This window comes from Neovison vison, chromosome 7, assembly GCF_020171115.1.
Source record: "Neovison vison isolate M4711 chromosome 7, ASM_NN_V1, whole genome shotgun sequence".
Classification (NCBI taxonomy): Eukaryota; Metazoa; Chordata; class Mammalia; order Carnivora; family Mustelidae; genus Neogale; species Neogale vison.
The window spans coordinates 28,015,682-28,043,108 of record NC_058097.1 but is presented as its reverse complement, the minus strand read 5'-3'; the positions used below and the strand labels follow the sequence as shown (position 1 = coordinate 28,043,108).

Sequence of the window (27,427 nt, the reverse complement as noted above, 5' to 3'; positions counted from 1 at the left end):
GCACGCCACGGCCCGGAGCGGCGGGGCTGGCGGCGGGCGGTGGGGCTCAGGGGCGGGGAGAGGAGAGAGGAGAGAGGGGAGGGAGGGCGGGGCGGCGCGGGGCGGGCCTGAGCTCGCCCCCCTCCCTGCGCAGCCCGCGCCCTCCCACCCCAGCAGGCCACATCTGGCGGCTGCCCCCTCCTTGTTTCCGCTGCATCCAGACTTCCTCCGGCGGTGGCTGGAGGCTGCGCATCTGGGGCTAGAAACATACAAAGGGGGCTGCCAGGACCGGCGGGAACGGGCTGCGGCGGCGGCGCGGGCTGGGGACGCGGGGGCCGGACCATGCGCCGCTGAGCCGGGCCAACCCCAGGCCACTGAGTCGAGCGGCCCCTCGGAGCGCAGCGCCGCGCGGCGGAGCAGGCGCCAGCCAGGCGGCGACGCGGCCACACGCACCGAGCCAGCGACCCCCCAGGCGACGCTCGGGGCCCGGGAGCGCAATGACCGAGGCGCGAGGGGCCCGGGGCGCGCTCGCCCGCCCGCTGCGGGTGCTCTGCCTGCTGAGCTGCCTGTGGAGCCGCGCCGCCGCCGCGCCGTCGCCCATCATCAAGTTCCCTGGAGATGTCGCCCCCAAAACGGACAAAGAGCTGGCTGTGGTGAGTCGCAGCGCCCGCCGACGGGCGTCAAGTTCGGAGAAACTTCGGAGGACGGGGGTCTCCGGAGCGGTCGTCCCCGCGGTGGGCACGCGGCGTGGGGAGGAGCTTCGGGAAATGGCTTGGTGGGGGGGGAAAGCTTTGGCTGGCTGAGGGAGGGATCTCTGGCAAACTGTAGGGGAGCCTTAGTAACTGGAGAAGGCCTTTGATAAACAACTTGGCAACTTCGGAGACCGGCAGGGTGGGCTTCTCGCTGGTGGTGGTAGGCAGGGGACGCTTTGGCAAACAGCTGGAAGGGAGCTCCTCGGTAAATAACGGCGGCATTGTCTGGTATCTGGGGGATCTGGCACGGGAGCCGCTCCGTAAACAACTTTTGGACACATCTGGGAGGTTGGCTAACAGGCCCTTGGCAAGCGTCTTCCTAGGCATTTGGCCAAAGGCCTGAAAGGGGTCTCTTTTGAAAACGGAGGATCCTTTGAACCCCTGTGAGATTTTGGGAAGAGGGTCCTTTGGCACACAATTTAGGTTAACTTTTGCACACGTGTGGCTGGGAACTCAGGGCAGAGCAGAGCTTGGCCAAGGTCAAGGCATCTTTGGCATACATCTGGAGAGAGGCCCTGGAGCGGATATTTTGGCAAGTTTGGGAGGCAGGAGGGAAGCAGAGAGCGCATCTTTTTCACCTGGCTCAATGGACCAGTTGGCCAGAAGGGTCAAGGGTTGCACCTCGGAAAGTTTCCTCGAACTTCTGCAGGGGGGGTTGGAGAACCAGAGGACTGAACTGGCCACTGGCCGGCCAGGCGCCGGGAGGGGCGGGTGCACAAGGGCCCTGGCGCGTGGGGCGGGGGCGGATGGAGCCCCGAGTCGGAGCGCCGCCAGCCGCCCTCCCTCCTGGCGGGGCTCCTAGCTGTGGCTCAGAGGTTGTTTTGCCGCAAGCTGGGCCGCAAGGCGGGCGGGCTGGCGGAGGTCCCCCCTGCCCTGCCACAGACCACAGCGTTACACAAGGGGGCTGGGGGCATCAGTGGCACACTTCCTCTCACCCTGTGAGTGCCTCGGGGGCAGGGACCCCTCCAGATGTGCCTTACAGCATTCCAGACGTCTACTTCCTTACTCCTTCAGCCACCAGAGAAGTCTATTCTGCATCCTTGTCCCCAACCAGCCTAGGACAGGACTTTCATACCCTCTGGTCACCCAAGGAACCCCTTCTTGGGATGTGACACCATCACTCCTCTTCTCTGCTCTGTCCCTGCTGGACAAATGGGTGGGGAGACCTTACATTTTTAGGGGGCTCCTTATTTCAGGGGCCTGAAGCTGGCCTGCGCAATGAGATGGCTGTTGGTAGAGGGTGAGCTCCGGAGCCTTGAAAAGTCTTGGTGGGTCCCCACACCTCCTACAGCACGGGGAAGTTGGTGTAGCCTGGAGGCCATGCAGGAGGAGGCTTGAGGAGCCTTTTCTGGACTTACATTGCCTGGCTTCATGTCGGGGAATCACGAACAACTGGCCTCCTTGGGGAATGCACTTCACTTCTCCTCAGCTGCTTCTGCAAACAGCATGATGGTGGGGTCTTGGGGTTAAGGGGAAGGTCATCCGGGACACCTTGAAGGGTACCTGGGTCATGGTAGACACTCAGCAAGAGATATATTTGTCGTCATTCTCATTGTCACTATTATTATGGTCTCTATTCCCCTTTCCTAACTACCCCCCCCAAAAAAGGTTAGGGTCCCTGTAATAAAGTCTCTGGGTTCTTTTCATTATTCCAACATGGCACACATCACACATCCCATTTTCCATTGACTGTGGTCCATCTGCCTCCCCACACCGGGGTCTGAACCCTGGAGACTAGAAACTTCTGCCGCGTTCACCAGTTTCTCCCCAGTACTGGCACAGGGCTTGACACACGGTAGGAACCAAAAAACATTTGTTGAACAGATAAATGAGCTCGTTCGTCCCTGAAACTCCCTAGAGGCCTGTTTGCTTTAGACCTCAGCAAGCACAGAGGACGGGATGATTTTCTTTTTAGAAAGGACCTCTCGGGATTTGAACCCGGGTCTGTCTGCTCCTGGAGTCCAGACACTTAAGCCTTGAATCTCTTTATAAGGAAAATGAGGGAACCAGTCCCACCGTCATCAGCAGTGGGGTGAATTAAGAGTGGGCAGAGGTAAAGAAGAGAGGCAGAGAGTTAGGAGTTCCAAGCATGGGCTCTGGAACTGGATGGCTTGGGTCTGAATCCCCTTCTGCCATATGTGAGCTGTGGGTTCTTAGGCAAGTTTCTTAACCTCTCTGTGCTTTAATGTCTTTCTCTGTATGAGGGAGGTAGTATGAGTAACGCATTATAGAGTTGCTATATGGGGCATACAGTAAGCGCCCACTCTGTGCCCTGTGTTACAGCTTTTCTGTCACTCAACTGGTGGGCGACAGAGTGGGTTTGGGATCCCGGGAGGCTACCCAGGACCGCTGGGTCCCAGACCGCTTGGGTCAGTAGGATGGCGTCCTCACCCAGCTGCTGGCCTTGTGTGTTCATTTCTTCCAGCAATATCTGAACACCTTCTACGGCTGCCCCAAGGAGAGTTGCAACCTGTTTGTGCTGAAGGACACACTGAAGAAGATGCAGAAGTTCTTCGGGCTGCCACAGACGGGGGAGCTCGACCAGAGCACCATCGAGACCATGCGGAAGCCACGCTGCGGCAACCCCGACGTGGCCAACTACAACTTCTTCCCCCGCAAGCCCAAGTGGGACAAGAACCAGATCACATACAGGTGCCAAGGCTGGGCGGCTGGAAACAGGGCCCTGGGGCTGCGGGACACTGGGTCTCTTTGTGCCTTGACTTCTCCCTTCTTGGGGTCCTAGGGAGTAGTTGGTGAGGGCCTGGCCCCTTAAGTTCTGTCAATCAAGTTCTTAGGAAGTGGAGTCAGACCAGAGCTTGAATCTCATGCTCTTGCTGGCTTTGGGGCATCGGGCTCCTTAGGTTGCGGTGCGTTGAGCCTTGACTTTCCAGTCAACAGAATGGGGCTAAAACCTAACCTTCTTTGTAGGTTCTCTGGGAACTAAGCTTGGTCCCATATATAATGGGATATCAAGACAGACATCAGTGTCCGGCATACAGTGAGAGCATAAGGCTAGTCTCTCTTGTTCTTAGACAGGCTCGCTAGGGCAGGGTGGAGGGAGGTGACTGGCTGCCGACTGAATTTTATATTCTATCATTGAGTTGTTACCATGGGTCGTTGGTTGGGCTGAGAGCCCTGTTCTGTATGGCTCATGCTGCATTCCAAGGGTGAGCTGTCTGTCCCGTAGCCTCCCTGCCCACCAGCCAGAGATGAGAAAGGAGACTCTTGAGCTGGGGGCACGGGGATACGGCTGGTCTAGGGCTCCATGTACCTCAAGGCATTCTGGGCGGGCTGTTCTCCCAGTGAGTTCTGCTCCACACGCCCACATACACCTGCCCACGTGTACACACTCATGCGCTCAGACTTGCACACAGCAACCTGCGCACTCCTCACGTACTCAGGCACACACTCAGGAACGGCACGTGGGCAAGCACATTCACACCCAGTCCTGCATGGTCACACAGCGGCACACACACATTTGGGCACATACGTGCACGCTTACGTGCGTGTGCACACTCCCATTCCCCCGTGCACACAGACACACTCGCGTGCATTTCTACGCCCTGCAGGATCATTGGCTACACACCGGACCTGGACCCCGAGACGGTGGATGATGCCTTTGCCCGTGCCTTCCAAGTCTGGAGCAATGTAACTCCACTACGGTTTTCTCGTATCCACGATGGGGAGGCGGACATCATGATCAACTTCGGCCGCTGGGGTAGGCAGAAGAGGGGTGCAAAGACAGAGGGGCGGTCTGGCCATCTGGGGGGCCTAGGATACTGAGCAGAGCTTAGACAGGAGGGTAGAAGGCGTAGACACTGGGCAGCCACACTGATATGGGGTCAGATGACGTGACAGTGGGTACAGAGGGTATAATCCTGAAGGCAGGCTGTCTGTCTGCCCCGCCCAGCATGGTGGCCACTAGGGGCACAGGGCCATTCACATTTAAATTAGAATTAAACTGAACTGGAAATTCCATTTCTCCATCACACTAGCCACATTTTGGCTTCTCAGTGGCCACATGAGATCATCATAGGAAGTTCTCTTGGTGAATACTGGAGGACATTGAGGCATTCTAGATGCGAGAGTGAGTCAGGAAGAGGGGTGCAGTGTAGACTCAGGAGGAAGTGGGGCTAGATGCAGGGACCAAGGACGCCATGTAGGTTGGTCCTGTGAACGCTGGCGGCAGTGTGGACCTGAAGGTGGGTGGTGTGGACATTGTGAGTGGTGGTAGTGTGATGTGGGTAAATGACACGGGCACAGGCAACAGTGTTGACACGCGGGTAGGCGGCGTGCTCCTGGGTGGCAAAGCAGAACTGAAAGTTTACATTGTGGATTTTGGCGATGGGATGACTTGAGGGTAAGCGACAGGGCTGGATGGGCAGTGTGGGTGTGGGGTAGGTGATACAGACAACGGTACAGATGAGGGACAGTGGAGAGTGGCGAGGACAGGGGTGGGCGTTTTAGTCTGTGGGTAGGTATGATGTCGCTGGCCGTCGTGTGGACAGTGAAGGTCAGCGGTAGAGATAACGGGGAGCCATGTAGACTTGAGGGGACAGCGCAGACCATCGGATGGTAACAGTCAAGTCAGGAACAGAGATGCTCTGTTCCCAGGATTGAATAACCACACCGGACAGGGAAGGGGACGGATGTCATCAGGGCAGCTAAGGGCCCACGGACGGGAGTGTGGCCAGGTTTCGGGGCCCAGCTGGGGCAGTTGGAAGCCGATACCCTGTGTGTTGCAGAACATGGAGACGGATACCCTTTCGATGGCAAGGACGGGCTCCTGGCTCATGCCTTCGCCCCCGGTCCCGGTGTTGGGGGAGACTCCCACTTTGACGACGATGAGCTGTGGACCCTGGGAGAAGGGCAAGGTAAGAGAGTGAATATCCGGGTCACGCCCGGGTCTCCTCTCTGGTCCCCCGCATGCCTCGCGGTCCCTTGGCCACAAGGACTGTGGCTTCCCTGGCCACCTCGGAGCCCTCTATCTGCTCTGATGGGACCAGAGAGCCAGCCGTGGGAGGGAGGTCCCATAACCCGGCTGAGTCAGAATCCCGGTCTCCAAAGAAGCGCCCGGAGGGGCTGACCGCCCACCCTGTGTCTCCCTCAGTGGTCCGAGTGAAGTATGGGAACGCCGACGGCGAGTACTGCAAGTTCCCCTTCCTGTTCAACGGCCGGGAGTACACCAGCTGCACAGACACGGGCCGCTCCGACGGCTTCCTCTGGTGCTCCACCACCTACAATTTCGAAAAGGACGGCAAGTACGGATTCTGCCCCCATGAAGGTGAGCGACCGCCTGGCCCCAGGCTTTCCTCCTCAGCCTCCACCTCCCTGGGTCGCCCCCGACTCCCGTGCCCACTCCTCCATAGGCTTGATGCTGCCCATCAGCCAGCATCCCCCCCACTGCCTCATTCATGCAGCTCCCCCCGCCCACACGAGCCACAGCTGCGTCCTTCTTGTCCACGCATTTACGTGATACTGTCATTAAACCAGTTGGTTCGTTGGTTTGTTTTGCCGTTAGCAGTAATAGTTGTGAAATCACAGATTTGATGTGCTAATTATGTTTTTCCTAGTATGTGTGAGAATGAACTTGGAACTATTCAAAGGCCCAGTGGTTCTCTGTAGAATCACTTTCTACCCCCAGACCAGGATGGGGGGGTGGTGTGCCTCAAGGACATGAGGAGAGGCTGGGGGATGGATTGAAAGCCCAGCAGTGGGAGTGAGAGGCAAGACTCAGACACCGAGGCTGGTACCCAACCCGGCTTGGGGACTCTGGCCCTGGGAATGTCAGTGATTGTTCCTGGTCCTGATGCTGATTCTTCTAGTGTGTGTGTGCATGTGTGTGTGTCACACACATGCACACACACACACATCTGGGTGTGGGGGCAGTTTCATATCTGTCCGAGTCTTTGTCTTTGCTTGTGTCTGCATCTCTGTGTCTTGGCAAAGGAAGTAGGCCTGACTCAGTATTCTCGTACGTGTTTTTGCCAATGCTCGGGACACGACATTTTCAGATATTTTGAAACCATATAGAGGGAGAAGTTTTTTAAAGGGGTAATGTACTGACCTACACACTCAATCCTTTTTTAATATATTCTTCACAGTGAGACACACCCCGTAACCAGAAATCATAAAAAGACAGCGTGTACATTTTCGTACATGGTCACGTCATTAGATTGGATGATTCTAGAAGTCAGAGGCCTAGAAAACTGGGGGGGACACATGAAAAAAAACCCAAAAATTAATTTTGTGGATACATGTTTCTTCTCCGCCCCGTAAAGACTCTTTGATCTATCTGTGCCTCTGTCTTTTCAGCTGTAATTTGACGAGTTTGGGACTCTCTCTGACCCCACTGCAACTGAACGCTGAGCACCAGCCTAACAGAAGGGAGGGAACAAAGAGCTAGTTAATCGTGTTCCTGTTTACACTTTTAATACCACATCTCGCACAATTCTTTGTATTAAGTAAGAGGTCAAGCCATTGACCATTCATGAGTCAGAAACTTTTAAACAAAAGTAGTTTATGTATGTGGCTTTTCCCTGGAGGGATTCAAGCAGCCTTAACCCTGCCATGTGTCAGTCCCTGTGATTAGAACAGAATGCCTTGATCGTGCAAGTGGAAACAGCTGTAATTCCTAAGTCTGGTTTTTCCCTGCACTGGCCATTAGCCATTTACTTGGTCTTTAGCCAGATGCAAATACGTAGAACACGCACGGGTTTGGGTCTTGGGATAGATGTTCTGGTTACTCAGGCCCTCCTGACTGCTGAGTCAGTGGCTGTTTGTCTTTCTCCTTGTTGGGGGCTGGATCTGAAAGGAGATGGGGGCTTTCCTGGGGGGGTAGACCTGCAGCTGTCGGGAGGCCAAGGGCAGAGGCTGGCCTCTGTGGAGGTTAACACTTTGCCTTTCCTTCTCTGAGGCCACCAAGGCATCTGGCTTCAGTTTGGGCTTTCCCCGGCGTCTCATTGTTTCTGGCCTTGTGGGGGAAGGTCTCCTGGTTGGGGTGAGGGGAGTAGTGAGGATATGGGGCCCTGATCCTGTGATCCCTGGCCCCCATTTTGGTCATGGTGGAGTTAACGGGGGCTGATGAGGTCACTTCTGGCGCCTTTGCGCACAGACTGTCCTTGTTACGCACTTGTGGTTTTGCTCATTGGCAATTCCGGAGACACATCATTTTGTAGCTTTGGGGTGGATGAAGGCACGGGGAAGTAGGGGGAAAACCCATGCAGATGAGCCCAGACTCTGAATGCCACTCTCCCCCCAATTCTCCAGTCCTAGCCTCTGTCCTGCGGAGATCAGAGAGGGAGCACAGAGGGCGTGTTAAAAGGTTTCTGAAGATACCACCTCCCTTCCGTTCCCTCTGTTCTCCTCTGCTCCTCCTCTCTGTCCTGCAGGGACCACAGCAGGCCATCCAGGAAAGCCCCTGGGGTTGAAAGGGAGGTGAAGCTTCCTGTGTGTGTGTGTGTGTGTGTGTGTGCGCACGCGCGCACATATGTGCACGCGAGTGTGTGGTAAAGACTGTGATCAAGAGAGAGGAGGACCAGGAGCCTTCTCAGAACTGTTTTCCTATCTCTCTAATGGAAAGACTCTTATGGTCCTGCCAACCGCAATCTGCATGGTGTGGGCACGGCCAGGCATCTTGGACCATGACCTTGAGGTGTGGGCCGGGCTTTGCAGACCCTGTGCTGTGTGCCAGGTTTTAACTGTTTCATTGTTGGGAGGAGGGGGTTTGGGTGCATTGAGGCAGGCATCCCTAAGGTCTCTGGGAAGGGATGGAGCCAGCCAGGGAGGCAGGGGATGCTCTCCAGGAGCCTGGAGAAGCACCAAGTCCCCCACCGCTGGAGACGGTTTTGAATATTCTCACGATACTATAACCTCGCTGGTGTGACCTGGCCATGCAGCGCCATCCCCACGCAGGCGCCCAGCTGATCCCCAGCCAGGCAGGCGAGTGGCCTCTCACATTTGCACACTACCCCTCTCTCCCTGCCTCCCCAGCCCTGTTCACCATGGGTGGCAACGCTGACGGACAGCCCTGCAAGTTCCCGTTCCGCTTCCAGGGTACATCTTACAACAGCTGCACCACCGAGGGCCGCACGGACGGCTATCGCTGGTGCGGCACCACCGAGGACTACGACCGTGACAAGAAGTATGGCTTCTGCCCCGAGACCGGTGGGTGTCGTTGCCTCTTCCAGCCCCTCGGGGCCGGCAGCCTGCCCTGCGAAAGAAAACCTACCAGAGCCCCTTCCCCACCCCGATCTCCTTCCCCCAGGACTGGGGTGCCAGCCAGAGTGCTTAGCGGCTGGGACAGCATGGGCACCCACATCAGAACAGATGGTGCATGGGCACCAGTAGCCCGTTGAGCTGAGTTGGGGATGCCTAACGTCCGTCCAGCTCAGAACCTTGTCTGAATGGTCCACATTCCCTCAGCTTCCCGGGTAATCCTCTCTCTCTCTCTCTCTCTCATTCTTTCCCCATCTCCTCTTCAAGTTTTTCTTTCCTGCCTTTCTTTGCTCTCATCCGCATCTCTAGCCTTCGGTTTCTGTTTTGCAGTAAGGACTCCCTGCTTCCTTTCTTCCTTCCTCTTTTCCTTGCTTCTTTCTGCTTCTTCCAGCAGATCTTTACCGAACACCTGCTTTCTGCAGGAGACCCAGGTAGGTCCTCCCCAGGACCCTGCGTGAAGGCGCTCACGGTCAAAGGAAGTATGTGGGCACCGTTAGTAATGCCCGGCCCCTTCTGCCTCGGGTCCCTCTGGCCCCATCCATGGGAGGCTGAATAAAGCTCTGGAATCTGGCTGTGTGGGTTGAACCTTAGCCCCCACACTTCTGGCAATAACTGCTCAGGCAAGTTTCTCTACTTCTCCGAGCTCCATTTTCCCATCCATGAAACGGGGGTAATGAATGGTCCCTACTGCCCAGGGTTGTCGAGACATGTATAAAGTGCTTGCTTCTTCTCAGCCCAGGGCGGAGTGAGTACCCCAGACTCGTGACTCATTGAAGTCCGCATTGTGTCATTTTCTGGTGGTGGCCACAGACGCCTTACTGCCCCCTGACCCATGTCCCTCCCTCCACAGCCATGTCCACCATTGGCGGGAACTCGGAAGGCGCCCCCTGTGTCTTCCCCTTCACCTTCTTGGGCAACAAGCACGAGAGCTGTACCAGCGCCGGCCGCAGCGACGGCAAACTGTGGTGTGCGACCACGGCCAACTATGACGATGACCGCAAATGGGGCTTCTGCCCCGACCAAGGTACAAGGCTCCGACCACTGGGCAGAAACACCAGACAGCGCCCCGCCCCTGCACCAGAAACCTTCCAGGACACCCCCACCACTTATGGCATAGACTCCAACCCCCCAGACCCCTGCTTGTGTTGGTCGAGACACAGTGGTGGCGGAGGTCCTGCTCAACCACGGAGATGCTGTCTTTCCCCTCCGGTCTTGACCACCCTTCCAGTGGGGTTCTGACTACCCCACACATTCAGCACTGGGCACAGGGTACCCTATACCAGAGAATGATTCCCCTATGGGGCATCCCCACTTTCAAGGGGCTGGGTGGGCAGGAGAAGGGAAGAAAACGGAAGTAACCTCATTCTCCAATGCCACTGTCCACACAACACAAGAGAGCCCTCCGACCCTTCCTTGCCCCCTCGACACCATCCTTGGCCAAGTTGTGAACGGGGGTTCTCTGACAGTGCTGAGTGCTAAGGAGAGAGCCACCTGAGATAGCTCTCAGCCCTCCGGGGCACACAGGCTGAGGCAGGAGAGTGACCAGGAGGGAGGCCATGACCTTACCATGTGGTCAGCTCAGTGAGCAGGCTGCCTGGGGGTCCGATCTGATGGTCCCCATGGCCAGGTGAGAGGGTTGGTCCGTGGCTGGTCAGAATTCGATCAGCCTCTTTTTCTGTGACTTTTCTTCTGTTTTACTCACAGTGAGGTGGAGTTTGGATCATGCTAACTGAGAGAGGCTGGACAAAGGAGTTTTTTCTAAACCCTATCAAACAGCATGCTGGGGCCTAGCATTACCCGCTCTGCCCGGGTTTCTCCTTAGAGGCGGGAGTCTCCCTCTGCTGGTAAATGGCGTGAGACTCTGGAGCTGGTGTGACACCTTGGGGTGTACGTTAGGTTCCCAGGGCTGCCATAGCCCAGTGCCACAACCTGGGTGTCTTAAAATGATAGGAATTATTCTCGTGCATTTTAGAGGCTACAAGTCCAAAGTCAAAGCACTGGCAGGGCTAAGTTCTCCCGGAGGGCTGCATTGTTCCCGTCTCTGCCTCTCTTGTTATGTGGCCTTCTGTGTATCTTCTCTTCTTAGAACGGCATGGTCATTTTGGATTAAGGACCCACCGTACCCCAGAATAACTTCATTTTCACTTAATTTATCTGCAAAGAAGCTATTTCCAAATAAGTTCCCATTCCTAGGTGCTCAGGGTTAGGCACCCCACAATTTGGGCTGCCTCCTCTCTTTTTGGGGAGACTCAATTCATCCCACAGCAGGGTGTGAAATGGGGTTTGCTCTCTGTGGCCGAGCCTGGGCAGCCACTCCAAGGGAGAGTGGTTTTTACTGCTTCCTGGGGGAGATATGGCAGACTCACTCTCTTACCTCTTTGAAGACCGGGCACGCAAGGTTTGCCCCTACTCTTTGTAGAGAAACACATAGAGCCAGAGAACGGGATTTTTAACAAATGGGACTTGAAGTCGAGGATTTGCAGCCGCTTCTTGCTCTCCTTCATAGCTCCCAGGAATCCCACCCTGGAAGGGGACAAAGGGACTTTGGCTGACCTTACTTGAAGGCAATGGGCATAGTCTTTTGGTCCCAGAACTCTTAGGAGAAAGAAGAATGGATATGAGCCAACCGCAGAGCTCCCAGCCCCGCTAAGGTCCCCATTGCTGGGGCCAAGGCCTCGCTGCTCTCTCAGCTCTCTCCCTGTCTCTCTGTCCACCCCCTTCCCTCTTGCGGCCCTCAGGGTACAGCTTGTTCCTGGTGGCAGCCCATGAGTTTGGCCACGCAATGGGGCTGGAGCACTCGGAGGACCCTGGAGCCTTGATGGCGCCCATTTACACCTTCACCAAGAACTTCCGCCTGTCCCAGGACGACATCAAGGGCATTCAAGAGCTCTACGGTAACCGTCAGCATGGGGGCCTCCGGATGGGGGTCTGGGGCGGTCATGCAGCCTGGGATGGAGGCCCAGGGTTCTCCAGGACTGCAGGAGATAAAGGCAGGCGGCAGGAGCGTTGGTCTGGCCTGGGAGTAGCAGAGCTACTCCCCCCGCTGGGTCGCCAAGGGTTAGCCCCTTTCCTTTGGATGGTCCTTTTCCTTTCCAAATAACACCAGCGTTCACGCCCCTCTTGGCTTCCCAGAGCCACTGCGTGAGGTCGGCAGGGGAGAAACTGGTTCCCCATTTCCTAGGTGAGTAAACTGAGGCCCAAGGAAAGTGACCCTTCTGGCTCAGGGTCATCAGGTTTAGAATCCAGGACAAAAACTAAACACAGGGCAGAATTGCCCAGTGTATGGAAAGACCCTTATGATACGGGGAATCAAAGTACCTGGTTTTCATGCCGATTTTTTTTCTTCTCTTTTAAGATTTTATTTATTTATGTGAGAGGGAGAGAGACAGAGATAGCAAGAGAGAGCACGAGCCAGGAGAAAAGGGGGAAGCAGGCTCTCCACTGAGCTGGAAGTCTGACTCGGGGTTTGATCCCAGGATCCTGGGATCATGACCTGAGCCGAAGGCAGACACTTAACTGACTGAGCCACCCAGGCACCTCTGATTGTTTTTTGTTTTAATGTGTAGTAGGCACAGTTCCACCAGAGCTTGAAACCAGTGCTAAATTTACTAACACTTATAGTGAGGTTAGAGTGGGCCCATTTAAAAAAAAAAGAAGGTAGCTATGACCAAGTCACAGCAGCAGGAGCAGTGCTGGATAACAGGGCTGGGGGCACATGGATTTGGGAATGAACCCCAGATCCAGGGATAGACGCCAGGTTTGCATGCGTCCACCACTCACCAGCAGCAAGAGAGGGAGCAAGTCTTTACCTCCCTGGACTTGGTTTCCTCATCTCTAAACCATGGCCCATTGCCATGAGGGACAAAGGGATGAATCCTGGAGAAAGTTCCACACATCCAGTGCTGGACACAGAGGTGGCCACGGATGTCCCTGACTGTCCTGCGGGCTTGAGAACCTGAGCTTGGGGTTTGAATGGTTGGGCGAGTCACTCAACCTGTGTGGGCCTCAGTTTCCCCATCTATAAAGCAGAAGTAATAACGGTAGTAATAACGGTGGTGGGGACTGGTCAGGGTGACATCCGCAAACAGCCTCTGTCAAGACTCAGGTTTCTCTTTACTGTCCTCCCTGTGCCACGTCCAGGCGTCCTCTCAGTGTCTTCCTCACGCTCACTCCAAGGCCAGAATACTATTTTTTCTGACCTTTCGCAGGCAGGGGTGGGTGGTCTTGGGAGCTCAGCCTGGTGGGGAGAGTTGCTAGACCTGGGAGGGTCTGAGGTCACGTCCTCATTCTCCAGGGGCCTCCCCTGACATCGACACGGGCACCGGCCCCACTCCAACTCTGGGACCCGTCACTCCTGAGATCTGCAAGCAGGACATCGTCTTCGATGGCATCTCTCAGATCCGTGGGGAGATCTTCTTCTTTAAGGACCGGTGAGTGCACGAGCTTGCTCCTTGTCCTCGCCCTCTGCCCATTCCCTGGGCAGATTCTTGCCTCCCCAGCCCTTGGTCAGGGAGCCTACTGGGGTCTTCATAGAATGCCCTGTAGAGACACTTTGTCCCGTGTTATCAGACAGCCCCCAGATGTCAGTGACTTACGGCAACAGACATCTCTTTCGCTCTCTCCTAGTCTCTGGGTCTGCTCTATTTGCTTTGGTTGTCTGGGTTTCAGTCTGCGGTTTGGGTTCAGGGATGTTCAGCACGTCCCTCATTCTCCTGGGGTTAGCAGCTGCTCGTGGCAGATGACAAGCACAAGAGGCCAAATCAAACCACATGAGCACATTTAAAGCCTCCACTCACATCACGTCTGAGAATTTTCCATTGACTGAAGCAGATCGCACGGCCAGCCCCAACCCCTGCTGTCGAGGGTGGTGCCGTGAGGTCACATGGCAAACGCACATGGATGTAGAATTTTGAAATAGGGGTGGAGGGAAGAATGGGGAACAACAATCCAGGCTCCCAAAGGCTTTCTCCTGGAATGGCCTTGACCCCAGACAGCCAGATCATTCCTTGGAAGGGGAGCAAGTAACCACAGGGGAGATGTGGTCGCCTTTGTGCTAGAGATAAAGGCCCCAGCTCAATTAGCCAAAAGCTGAGACTCACCCAGCCACCCTAGCCCTCCCAGAGAATGTCAGACATAATGTAGGACTGCATTAAGGCATCTGTCCATCATCCATCTGTACATACGTACATGCATACATACACCATCGTTCATCTATTTGCCCATCCTCTATCCATCCATCATCTTTTTATCTATTACCCATTGGTCTGTCATCATCCATTCGTCATCCATCCACCCATCCATCCACACACCCAGCCAGCCAGCCAGCCATCCACTTATCCATCCATCCACTCATCCATCCATCCATCCATCCACTCATCCATCCATCCATCCATCCACCCATCCATCCACTCATCCATCCACTCATCCATCCACTCATCCATCCATCCACTCATCCATCCATTCATCCATCCATCCATCCACTCATCCATCCATCCACTCATCCATCCATCCATCCATCCACTCATCCATCCATCCACTCATCCATCCATCCACCCATCCATCCATCCACTCATCCATCCATCCACTCATCCATCCATCCATCCATCCACCCATCCATCCATCCACCCATCCATCCATCCATCCACCCATCCATCCATCCACCCATCCATCCATCCACTCATCCATCCATCCACTCATCCATCCATCCACTCATCCATCCATCCATCCATCCACTCATCCATCCATCCATCCATCCACCCATCCATCCACTCATCCATCCACTCATCCATCCACTCATCCATCCATCCACTCATCCATCCATTCATCCATCCATCCATCCACTCATCCATCCATCCACTCATCCATCCATCCATCCATCCACTCATCCATCCATCCACTCATCCATCCATCCACCCATCCATCCATCCACTCATCCATCCATCCACTCATCCATCCATCCATCCATCCACCCATCCATCCATCCACCCATCCATCCATCCATCCACCCATCCATCCATCCACCCATCCATCCATCCACTCATCCATCCATCCACTCATCCATCCATCCACTCATCCATCCATCCATCCATCCACTCATCCATCCATCCATCCATCCACTCATCCATCCATCCACCCATCCATCCATCCACTCATCCATCCATCCACCCATCCATCCATCCACTCATCCATCCATCCACTCATCCATCCATTCATCCATCCATCCATCCACTCATCCATCCATCCACTCATCCATCCATCCATCCACTCATCCATCCATCCACTCATCCATCCATTCATCCATCCATCCATCCATCCATCCATCTACTCATCCATCCATCTACTCATCCATCCATCCACTCATCCATCCATCCATCCATCCATCCACTCATCCATCCATCCACCCATCCATCCATCCACCCATCCATCCATCCACTCATCCATCCATCCACCCATCCATCCATCCACTCATCCATCCATCCACTCATCCATCCATCCATCCACTCATCCATCCATCCACCCATCCATCCATCCACTCATCCATCCATCCACTCATCCATCCATCCATCCATCCACTCATCCATCCATCCACCCATCCATCCATCCACTCATCCATCCATCCACGATCCATCCATCCACTCATCCATCCATCCACTCATCCATCCATCCACTCTTCCATCCATCCACTTATCCATCCATCCATCCACTTATCCATCCATCCATCCATCCGTCCACCCATCCACTCATCCATCCATCCACTTATCCATCCATCCACTCTTCCATCCATCCACTTATCCATCCATCCATCCACTCATCCATCCATCCACTCATCCATCCATCCATCCATCCATCCATCCTCTCATCCATCCATCCACTCATCCATCCATCCATCCATCCACTCATCCATCCATCCACTCATCCATCCATCCACTCATCCATCCATCCATCCACTCATCCATCCATCCACCCATCCATCCATCCACTCATCCATCCACTCATCCATCCATCCATCCATCCATCCACTCATCCATCCATCCACTTATCCATTCATCCATCCATCCATCCACCCATCCACTCATCCATCCATCCACTTATCCATCCATCCATCCACTCATCCATCCATCCACTCATCCATCCATCCATCCATCCATCCATCCTCTCATCCATCCATCCACTCATCCATCCATCCATCCACTCATCCATCCATCCACTCATCCATCCATCCATCCTCTCATCCATCCATCCACTCATCCATCCATCCAATCGTCCATCCATCCACTCGTCCATCCATCCACTCGTCCATCCATCCACTCGTCCATCCATCCATCCATCCACTCATCCATCTATCCACTCATCCATCCATCCACTCATCCATCCATCCATCCATCCATCCATCCAGTGTGGTAATTGACAGAATGGGCTCTGGACCCAGATTGCCGAGCTGGGTTGGAATCCAGGATCTGTGGCTTACTGGTTGTGTGAACATAGGCAAGTTAATTATGAGTCCTCTGTGTACCTCGATTTCTTCATCTATAAAACGGGACTAGTATTCTTACCTATTTCGTGGGGCTGTTTTTGGGATTCGAGGCTGTAAGAATAGATGCTTAGAATAATGCCTGACGCGGGGTAAGTGTATGTGATCACACTAGCTAGGATTGTCAGCAACGAGCCATCTGGGACAGCTACTTTGCTTTAAGAACTGGGGTGGAGGTGCTGTGCTGGGAGCGGATGGGACACCTAATTAGGGGACACCTAATGCCTAGAGGAGCGTTCTTAAAGAGAGGTCCAGGGATCTCCTATGTCAGAGCTCCCTAGTGAGTGTGGGGTGTTGCCCCTGCCACATGCCCTCTGGCTGAAATCTCTAGGAGTGAGCCCTGGGCATCTCCATTTTTGCAAATTCCCCATGAGTCTTAGGCACATTGAAGTGTGAGTAGCAGCGGTCAAGTCTGGGAAACAAAGGCAGGGAGAGCTGACAGCAGTCCGTAGCTGAGTGAAAGGATGGAATTGCAGAAGCATTTGGAAAATGCTTGCCTGGACAACCTCGAGTCAGGAAAGGCTCTGAGTAGGAAGCAGCACCTTAGCGGGCCTTTAAACTAGAAGCAGATCCGGGGGGAGTGATGAGCTCACAGGTTGGGAGGGTGTTCGGGTCAGGGGGCCCTGCAGGACCAGAGCCGCAGAGATTCCTGGCTTGGGGCAGGGAGAGAGGGAGCCTGATGAGGCTAGAAGGTGTTCTGCAAACTTTCGTGAAGGACCTCCTCCTCTGGTCCAGGCCCTGGGCTAGGTGCTAGGGGACAAGTGCCCTGCTTTTTCTAGAGTCTTCTGGCCCACAGGGAGATGGCCAGGATGCAGAGAGAGAGACAGGGGAGAGACTCAAAATGCAGTGAGAAGTCAGGTACCATCGGGCCCCCCTCCCTAACAGACTCCTTTAACCTGGAGCCCTTCCCACTTGGGAGGCCCTGACCACGTTCAGAGCTGAGACATGCAGATCTGGGAAAGCGTGCAGAGCAAGGCCTGTGTTTGGAGCCATCCCTGGCTTGACAAAGCGTCATTCCATAAGGAAGTTGATGCGTGTTTGATGGCTTCATTGAATTAGCCAGTAAATACTTAAGCACCGCCCATGTGCAGAACGAGTGGTAGGCACTGAGTTGGGGGCGGGGTCAGGGGAGGGGATGAGAAGGGTAATAGGCAAGAAAATTAAATTCAAATCTTGGAGTCAGATCTGGGTTTGAATCCTGGCAATACCATAATCTCTCTGTGTTTCATTTGTCGGGTAAAGATGGTGATACCTTCTTACGGTATCAGGGTGCCAGGAAGAGGGAACCCCAACTCAAACCAACTTACACAGCAGAGAAAAACTGCTCTCATGTGGTATGAAGTCCAGAGGTAGGGCTGCCTCGCAGGATGGAAAACGTTTTCAGTGATTCAGTGATGCCTTTGTCCACTGCTATCCTCTGCATTGATTTTCCCTGAGGGCTGGGTCCCTCGTGGTCACACAGTGACTGCCAGGGGCCGGGGAGGGGGTGCGTGGAGGGGGCACCTTGGCCAGGCTTCCTTGGCCACATCCAGCAGGGAAGAGTGAGAGGTTCCCCAGCTGTGAATCCCAAGTCTGTTCAATCTCGTGGGCCCACATGAATCATACAATCACTGCTGAATCAATGCCAGTTGCCAAGAAATGCTGATAGGCTTAGACCAGCGGTTCTCAAACAACGGCATGTGGTAGGATCATCTGGAAGGCATATTAAGACAGATTGCTGGGCCCCAAGCCCAGAGAGTCTGGTGCATAGGTCCCGAGTGGGACCCAACAAAAGTTGTGTTCCCCAGTTCCCAGATGATGCCCATGCTGCTGGTCTGGGGATCATACTTGGAGACCAGCGGCTTAAGCTCATCAGAATGGGGATGGGGTCTGAAGGTGGGCAAGCTTGGATCATAAATATAGGAGTGGGGTGAGGAAGGTTGATAGGGAAATAAACGTATCACAGATGCTGGTAGACCACCAAGAGCGCATATTATCTTGTTGTACTGTGAAGATTGCATTTTACAAGACACACAAAGTGCTTGGCACTTAGTAGGCCCTCCATAAATAATAATAGCTCTCACCCTTGCCAAAGTGCACGTTTCCATTCCACTGCAATTCAGGAAATATTTTGAGTACCGTCTGCCCCTGCCTCAGTGGACTTCTGGTTCAGAAAGAGACATTTTAACAAACAAACTACTATTCCAAGGCACTCAGTGTTAAAAGCCTCAGAGGCGGAAGACTATGGTAGAGACAGAGGTAGTTAGGGAAGTCTTCCTGGAGCGGGGAGCATGACAGGGAGCAAAAACCTGGCTTCTCAGCCCTGGCATCTTGCAGAGGGGGCTCTGTCCATTCTCCAGTCCCTCTCAAATGTGCCTTTGACCTTGCCACCCCCTCTGGAGATACCACCACTGGGAAGATTTTGAGTGGGTTTGGGGAGGCGTATGTGGGAACAGCTGCAGAGTGACGGAAGGTGTGGTTTCCTTTGTCCTCTGCCCCCCACCCCAGGTTCATTTGGCGGACGGTGACTCCACAGAACAAGCCTATGGGGCCTTTGCTGGTAGCCACATTCTGGCCTGAACTCCCAGAGAAGATCGATGCCGTGTACGAGGCCCCACAGGAGGAGAAAGCTGTGTTCTTTGCAGGTGTGTGGGAAGGGCTCTGCCTCGCCCTCGGCTTCCCAGGGCTCTGCACCAGGGTTCCTGTGCACCTATGCATGCTCCCTTTCCTTTCTGGATCTGTTCTCTCAGTCATTAGTTCCGGAAGCATGGGCTTCAGGGAGAAGGGCTCAGACACCCAGCATCAAACAGCACTATAGTGCCCACGGAGTGAATGTTCCATTACATTTTAATTTTCAATCCTTCCGACTCCTCTTCTAGAAGCAAAATCACTGTTCAGTGGGGTGTCTCTAACACTTTTCCAGTACTAGAGCCTTCAGCAGACAGCGATTTTAGCTGGAACTTTTTAAAAGGTCATGTCATTTTTAACATTTAAAGTGAATTTATTTCCAAAAAATAAATGTCATTCTATGGATTATAAGATAAATTCCTTGAAAGCAAAGAAGGAATAAATAATAGTACGGGAAATCTCCTTAGGTGGTAAAAACAACCAAGGTACGGTCCCGTGGCCAACATTTAGGAAACCCTGCTCACCCGGGTCTCATCGGAACCTACCGTGTTACAGGGGTCCAGGCCCTGACTTCACGGAGCTCATAAGCTAGCAGGGGAGATGGAAAAGCAGGCTTTTAAGAGGAAATGCAGTAAGGCTGTGGCTGGGGAGGGAGAACCCACAGGAGCCTGCCCTGGTCTGAGACGTGGGCCCAAAGGCTCGGCAGCGTGACAGGTACGCGGTCCCCCAGCCAGCTCCCCACGTCCTCCATCCCAGAGGGGTCCTGGGCTGTGGTGCCAGTTAGGAGAAGGTCTCATGGCAGGGGTGACACTTAGGGTACGTGGCTTGGTGAACGAGCGAGGGCTGGAGGCACCCCACTGCCCCCACTTACCTCCTCGGCCAGATAAGCAGTTTGTAAAACCATATACGGGAGACCAGATTCTGGGCACTGAACCAGAAGTGAGCAGGACCTTGTGTCCCCATTGAGAATGGCCACAGCGTCAGAGGACGGAAGGAACAGCCCAGGCTGAGGGATTCCAGCACGAGGCACCAACACAACCTTTGCTTCCGCCCCAGGGAATGAATACTGGGTCTATTCAGCCAGTACCCTGGAGCGAGGATACCCCAAGCCGCTGACCAGCCTGGGGCTGCCCCCTGATGTTCAGCGTGTGGACGCGGCCTTTAACTGGAGCAAGAACAAGAAGACCTACATCTTCGCTGGAGACAAGTTCTGGAGGTGAGGGGTGGGCGGGGAGGGCACGGAGGCGGGGGGCGGGGCAGTAGAAAGGAGGTCGGTGCGGTCATGTGCGGACGTGGAGAAGATGCTCTGTGGTTTCCGGCTTCCTGCATTAGGGTCGGCGGTTTGGGGCCTCAGATACCCCCTCTCTGACCTCTAACTTGACAGGGCTGCAGGCCCTTTGAGAGGTCCCCGAAGGATGAACAGCACACTGCTGGTACGGGGCTGGTCGGAACCTCCTTTCCTTTTCCAAAGGCTTTTGATAGAGCTCACGTCTGCCTGGTCTGGAACTTTCCATTTGTGGGTGACTCGCTGCAGAAGGGGATAATAAAAATAAGGCTAACAGCTGCTACTTCTGACTCTATACGCCAGATGCTATGTCAAGGGCTTTATGAGATCATTTATAGTATTGTTACTAGTATTGTTACTAATTATTATACTAATAGTATTGTTACTATTATTCCCATTTTGTAGTTGAGCCAACTGGAGTTCAGAGAGGTTAGGTGTCTAGCTTAAAGTCATCCAGCCACATCATGGCGGGCTGGGATTTGAACTTTGGAATTCTGGCTCCCAGAGAACATACTATTTATTCTTTACTGTTCAATACTGTACCTAAGATAGCAGGGTCCTCTGAAATAGCGGTGGTGAAGGCAGGGGGAGGGCAGAGGACGAAATATGATGAAAACAGAGATGGGTGCACCAGCTGCCTGCAGGAACATCCAAATTGGGCCCCCCTGGGAAGCAGCTGGTGTGTCTGGTGTGTCTGCCACAGCCGCAGTGTCTGTGGGCGCAGACTGGCAGGGGGGCCAGTTCAGAAGCAGGTAGCTCCCTGCTCTAGGTCATCAAAAGGGAAGGGTTCAATTCCAAGAGGCCACGGTCAGGTCTAGGGGTCAGGGAGCCCGATATCCAAGAAGGGTCAGTGAAAGGCCGTCCAGACTTCCGGAGTTTGATTATAATTCTTCACATTTCCCAGACAAGGAAACGGTGGCCCAAAGAAATTAAATAACATGGTCTATGTTACTTAAATGCAAGTGTGCTGACCCCAGAGCCAGGACGATGACCGCATCTCCTGTGCCCTAACCCCACGCTCCTCCCCGGTACCCTCGGGGTCATTCGGTTAGTGGGAAAGGGTGAGGGGAGCAGGGACTGCTTCTTGCATTCCTCCTGTGGCTGCCTCTGGTGGACCCTTTGTCTGCCATTCCTGGAACAGTCCAGCTTCCCTCCCAGGCCTCTCTCTTCTCCCCCTTCTCTGTGCCCCTCCACCCCCGCCCCCAGCTGCCCTGCATTCAGAAGCTGTTTGCCGGTGTCAGGGAGGAATTCCAGACATATTGCTAAGACACTTAGCAACTCAAGCTGATGGATATCTCAAGCCTCAAGAAAGAACACAGTCAGCCAGGAAAGCTCAGAGCGGGCTTTCCGCCCACAGGCTCCGGAACAATCCTGAGCACAAGCACATACTACAAATGGCCTTTCTGCATGGTATGCGCCCTGAATCCCCTCTCCAAATCTTAGAATGAGGACAGTGGGACACACAAAAACGTGGATCTCAGAATTCGATCATAAAGACGGGTGTCTATGGCTCATGGTGTTGGAAGGACTTCTCTAATCTCCCTCCAGTGCCTCCTGGGGGATTGGTAAACCACACAGGACAGATGTGGTCATGTGTGAACGCAAGGGTGTGTGCTTACGTGGGCACTCGGGCTGTGCTGGTGCTTTGCTGGGTTTCGGGGAGAGTTACCTGCTTCCCGGTCCCTTTCTGCAACAAGCCCACCTTCCCAAGTTGCGGTCCTGGTGGCCCTGCTCTAGGTCAGCGACACTTACTTAAAAGCAGTGAGCTGAAGGCCTTACTGGATGCTCTGGACTGGGTTTCCAGAAGAGACAGATGTGTCTCCCAGAAGAGGTGGTTGATGAACTTGACATTGTTACTGGAGCTGAGTCTGCAGAGGGCCCAGAGGAGAAGGACAGAGAGCCCCCGATGACAGAAGACAAGCGTCTGTCTCCAGCCTGGCATCTCCCTTATGCCAGGGAGTAATCAGCTTCTGCTTCTGGAAGCTTCCACTAAACCCACCAACATACACTCAGCATCCCCTTTGTCCCAGGCACTTAGCTGGGTGCCGGAAGGCAGTGGTCAAGACATAATCACACTTAAACTTGTGGAGCTTAAGCGAGAATGCGGGAAATAGACATATGTGTATTTCACCTTTATTTCTTATTTAAGGTAGATACTATTCATAGCCCCGTTTTTCAGGTTTAGAAACTGAGGCTGAAGTGTCTCAAGGATACACACCTGTGGAAAAGTTGAGATGCAGGTGTCTGTGTTCTTAACACCTGCTCTACACTGCCAGTTCCTACAGCTGCAGGGAAATACAGGGTGTCACAGAGAAAGAAATTTTTTTTTTAAGATTTTATTTATTTATTTGAAAGAGAGAGTAGGAGAGCATGAGCAGGGGGGAGAAGGAGAAGCAGGCTCCCTGTTGAGCAAGGAGCCCAATGCTGGGCTCAATCCCAGGACCCTGAGATCATGACGTGAGCCAAAGGCAGACCCTTAACCGACTGAGCCATCCAGGCGCCCCAAAAGAAACCCTTTAAAAGAGAGCCAGCAGGAAACACTGTAGGAGCCTGGGGACAGAGCTAAACGAAGAGCTCCAGACTTGCAAAGGCAGCACCTTCTGGTGCCATGATGCCGTGTTCTTCCCCGAGAAACAGAACTTGGAACCAAATCAGTTCACTTCTCTAAGCCTTCGTTTCCGCATCTCTAAAATGGGATTGCTTCCTGCCTGGCCTGCCCTCTGCGGGCAGACTGGACACTAGCAGAAGACACATAGCTCCGAGCGGGGGCATCAGGGAAGGTGACTTGGGTGGCATGCTGGGACTCTGAGATGCACACTTGAGTTTGGGATGCCAGGTCACGAGGAAGCATGTTAGGTTTTGCAAGCAGCCTTATGATGCAGATGGGCTCAAGAAAGGCTTTTCTGGCCGTTCTCAGGGTGGTGAGGAGAGGGGGAAGCAAAGCCCCCCTGTAGAAGGGAACCTACAGGGGACATTGTTGTTGGTGTCTCAACAACAATGTCTCAGGGTGATCGGGCTGGCCGTGGGGACGGGGACCCACTCTGAGGCACGGCCGAGGAAAGCCTGGCTGTCACCCGAGCATCATTCAAACACAGGTCTGTCTAGACAATGAGCTCCTCAAGGCGAGGACTTTATCTTGACTAATGCAGTAACCACAGGCAGACAGAGGGGGAGCTCATTAAATATTTACGGAACAATGGATAGGTTGAGTGTAAGTGGAGAAGCAAAGGAACCAAAGGGACCCCAGCATTTAAAAAATTCTCCAAAATGAAAAAGGTGGCAGCATAGCCAGGAAGAAAACTCTGCCAGCTAATACTCAAGGTATTTAGCTGCGTAACAGGCACAGCCCAGCATAGCTACTCACCCTGGTAGCTGCAGCAGGGACGGGGGTGGTGGGAGGCCCGCCCTGTGACTAACAGGGCTTAGGTTCCCGAACCACCTTGCCCTGTAACCACCCCTGGCCATCCCGGGTGAGATCATCTCCTGGGATGGGGACCATCACCTCCACCTGATGGATAAAGCAGCAACAGTTTGTCCAAGCCCTCAGCCTCTCAGTGAAAGAATAATGAGGCTGGAACCCGTCCTTGGGCTCCTAGTCCAGTGCTCCTCATACTGCAGCAGGGATCAGAGTTTGGAAAGGGACTAACATTTCCCAAATACCTACGAAGTACCAGATATGGAGACAGACACTTTGCCTATGTTCTCTCATTTGCTATGTTAATTAAATACATTAACTACAGCCCCATTTTACAGTTGGTAAAGTAGAGGTTCAGAGAGCAGCTCACAGCCCTGGAGTCAGACAGGCCTGGGTTGGATTACCACTTGGAAGCTGGGTGCCCTTTCTAAGTCTCTGGTCTGTGAAATGGATATTACGGTAATAACTGTGTCCTCGGATTGTCACAAGGATTGACTGAGAAAGTATATGGAAAGCGGTTAGCACATTGCTTTACACGTTAGCAATAATCACAAGACTGCTTTTATGGGACTGTTGAAGGTCATGTAATTAGTGAGTAGTGGAGTCGGGATCCAGACCCCAGTCTGACTCTCTGGCCTTCCACTCCAGCCGGCTGCCTCCCTTCAGGGCTGGGTCTGATTTCCCAGGCTTAGCCAGGAACTGGCTGCTGGGCCCTCCCAGCCAGGTTTGGAGAAGGGCTGGCCTTTAGGGAGGCCCCATGGGTTCCTCATATCCGTTTCCTTGCAGATATAATGAAGTCAAGAAGAAGATGGATCCCGGCTTCCCCAAGCTCATCGCCGATGCCTGGAACGCCATCCCAGATAACCTGGACGCCGTGGTGGACCTGCAGGGCGGTGGTGAGTTGCCCAAGCCCCTGTCCGCTTTCTAGGACGTGCCTCCCTGCCCCCAGCCAGGGCCCAGCTCCTCCCAAGCACACACTCCCTCATTGTGCAGGGAGAAAGGCGGTGCTCAGGGGGGAAAAACAAACCAGCCCCTTCAGCCCAGTGCTGGGAAGGCATCCAGACCCCTGACCTCCGCTCACTCAGCCGGCTCCAGGCAGTAAGACCCAGAAAGGCCCATCACAGCTGCAGGGCCTGGAGCCAGGAAAGGGAAAGGCAGGAGGCCTGCTGGAACAGGAAACACGGGCTCTGTGCCCTGGATTCATTCTGGGGTTTGGTCCAGGCCCTTTCAGGTTCCATAGGAGGCCTTGTGACTGCTTCTCATTAGCAGAACGATGGCTCCATTTGAGACAGGACAGACTTTGTCGTGCCCTGCTGCTGATGTGGCAAAGATTTCCCACTCACCTCCATGTGACCCTGGTCCCTCACTGAGTAAAACACAACCAGTATCGGCAAGGGATAGCATTTGGAGTTTGCAAAACATCTTCCTGGGGAGGCTTCTGTGAGGTCTGCAGGGGTCTGGAAAGAGGTCCCAGTTTGGCCTTCTTAGAAGAGGTTGCATTTAAATTCCTCAAGGATTTCTTTTGAGCCCCTCTGCTACGCGAAGCACGTGGCCCTAACTTCCGGTGGTAAAAGGTCTCACACGTTCGAGAAAGACCTGTTTATTATCTAGAGGGGGCTAGGTTAAGGATTATCTTCAAGAATAAACATTTAGGGGCGCCTGGGTGGCTCAGTGGGTTAAGCCGCTGCCTTCGGCTCAGGTCATGATCTCAGGGTCCTGGGATCGAGTCCCGCGTCGGGCTCTCTGCTCAGCGGGGAGCCTGCTTCCCTCTCTCTCTCTGCCTGCCTCTCCATCTACTTGTGATTTCTCTCTGTCAAATAAATAAATAAAATCTTAAAAAAAAAAAAAGAATAAACATTTAGGGAGCACCTACTAGGTGCAGGGATTTTCAAGGAAGTAAATGGGGTCATGTATGTCAGGGGTCCCACATTTTCAAGTCCGTGGGGGCCAGGCCAATAGCGCCAATGAGCGAGGCAGGCAGGCAGACAGGGGTCTGTGGCAAACCAGAAGGTACATGGGTTATTTACAATCACCTGCATCTCCTGGTTGCTGCAGGAAAGGTGGGGGGGGGGGCGTGCCATTAAGATATTCTAGCTGTTTTAAAAGGAGGTGAGAAATATATATTTTCATGTAAAATTTCCAGATGTTTTTGGGTTGGCAGCTTACTCAGAATTCAGAACAAAACAAAACAAAAGCCTTTTGGTGTGAGCCAAATTCAACCCATCTGTAGGCCGGACAGAGCTAGAATCCTCCTGGTGTTCCACATCTGGTCTCTGGGAAGTGCTTCATCTGTGCCCGTGCTCGGTGGAGTGTTGTTATTTATATTTATAATAGCACATATTATCTCATTTAATCCTTGCCACAAGCTCGAAGAGGTTGGTGTCTTTAGTCCCATGTTCAAGATGAAGAAACAGGGATTCCAAGCACTTACTTCCACAGCCTTCCCCTTCTACTGCTCTCCAAGGGATCTTCTCTGGTTGAAAAGCTTGTTCCTTATGGCAGGTGACTCCCAAAGCTCCCGGGAACCTTCCATGTCTCAGGACACGGTGGTGACAGCCTCCCCTCTTTCTCCTGCCAGGTCACAGCTACTTCTTCAAGGGTGCCTATTACCTGAAGTTGGAGAACCAGAGTCTGAAGAGTGTGAAATTCGGAAGCATCAAATCCGACTGGCTGGGCTGCTGAGCAGGCTGTGTCTCCCCCAGGCCCTGCCCCTCCGACATCTTCTGCCGACCGAGCCCTGAAGCCAGGGAAGGACCCGGATGGCCTGGCAGCCTTCAGCTCTGTACTTAACCAGCGTGCTCACCCCTCCCTGGTAATTTAAGGTTCTGGAGAGTGGCTCTGCCCTGTGCCCAAGGAACGGTGCTGATTGTCCCCCTCCCAGCTGCCTTCACCTCCCCACTCTGTATCCTACCAGCCCTCCAAAGCCACCCCCTAAAGAGATGCGTTGATGTTCTCAATGCAGCCCTGCCCTGGGCTGCCCTGGTGCTCCCACACTTCAGACTCTCCCCCCGGCCACGACTTTCTGTGGCTGACAGCACCCTCAGAGCCAACAGACAGAGACTGTCTCAAGAGGGCACTGGTGGCCCGACAGCCCAGCCTGGCAGTGGGGCAGTGGGATGAGGACATGGTCCCGCAGCCGCCCCACACACCTGGCTTCCCACTGCTGGCTGCCTTAGGAAACTCTCCTACCTTAGCAGATCGCTTTGTACGCACTTTGTTCTTTTCTTTCAGTTTTTATTTTTCCACTTTGACGTTGAATTTCTTGACAGAAGGACTCAGGTTGTCTGAAGTCACTCCACGAGGCATCTCAGCCCACTGTCGGGATGGTTCTCTCATTCGCTCTATTTAGTACGTCCCTAACCCATCACTTCCTCCACTGGCTGGAGGAAACCCCTCTCAGCCCCGTCCCCACTTCCCTTCAACAGTTCCCCATGGGAAATGTCAATGAGTACGAATAAAGACACCAACTGCGTGGCAGTGTTTGTGGGCTGTTTTGTTTTGCTTTGTTTTTTGCGGAGTCTAGAGAGGATGGAGGATAACAGTGTAAAAAGTTTACATCTCTGCTCCCTCTGGAGCTCAGGTGATCTTTGCTGCAAAGGTCAGAGCTGCCAAAATAAATAGCAAGAGACCCTCCGGGTGGG

The 27,427-nt window shown here is 53.8% G+C and overlaps 1 protein-coding gene across 1 annotated transcript; it reads left to right on the top strand.

The window, feature by feature from the left end:
- The first annotated feature begins 513 nt into the window (after positions 1-513).
- MMP2 (matrix metallopeptidase 2) lies at positions 514-27,263 on the top strand. Its single transcript, XM_044256126.1, has 13 exons — positions 514-632; positions 3,157-3,383; positions 4,301-4,449; positions 5,477-5,605; positions 5,842-6,015; positions 8,724-8,897; positions 9,799-9,972; positions 11,687-11,842; positions 13,243-13,378; positions 18,967-19,103; positions 20,143-20,302; positions 24,573-24,682; positions 26,365-27,263. Exons 2-13 carry the CDS (start codon positions 3,232-3,234, stop codon positions 26,466-26,468), a joined length of 1,755 nt encoding a protein of 584 aa, XP_044112061.1. The 5' UTR covers positions 514-632; positions 3,157-3,231; the 3' UTR covers positions 26,469-27,263.
- The last annotated feature ends 164 nt before the right edge of the window (positions 27,264-27,427 follow it).

Coding starts and splice junctions, on each gene's coding strand:
- MMP2 (XM_044256126.1), top strand. CDS start 3,232: ATGCAGAAGTTCTTCGGGCTGCCACAGACGGGGGAGCTCGACCAGAGC. Junction 4,450..5,476: donor GATCAACTTCGGCCGCTGGG/GTAGGCAGAAGA, acceptor TGTGTGTTGCAG/AACATGGAGACGGATACCCT. Junction 5,606..5,841: donor GACCCTGGGAGAAGGGCAAG/GTAAGAGAGTGA, acceptor TGTCTCCCTCAG/TGGTCCGAGTGAAGTATGGG.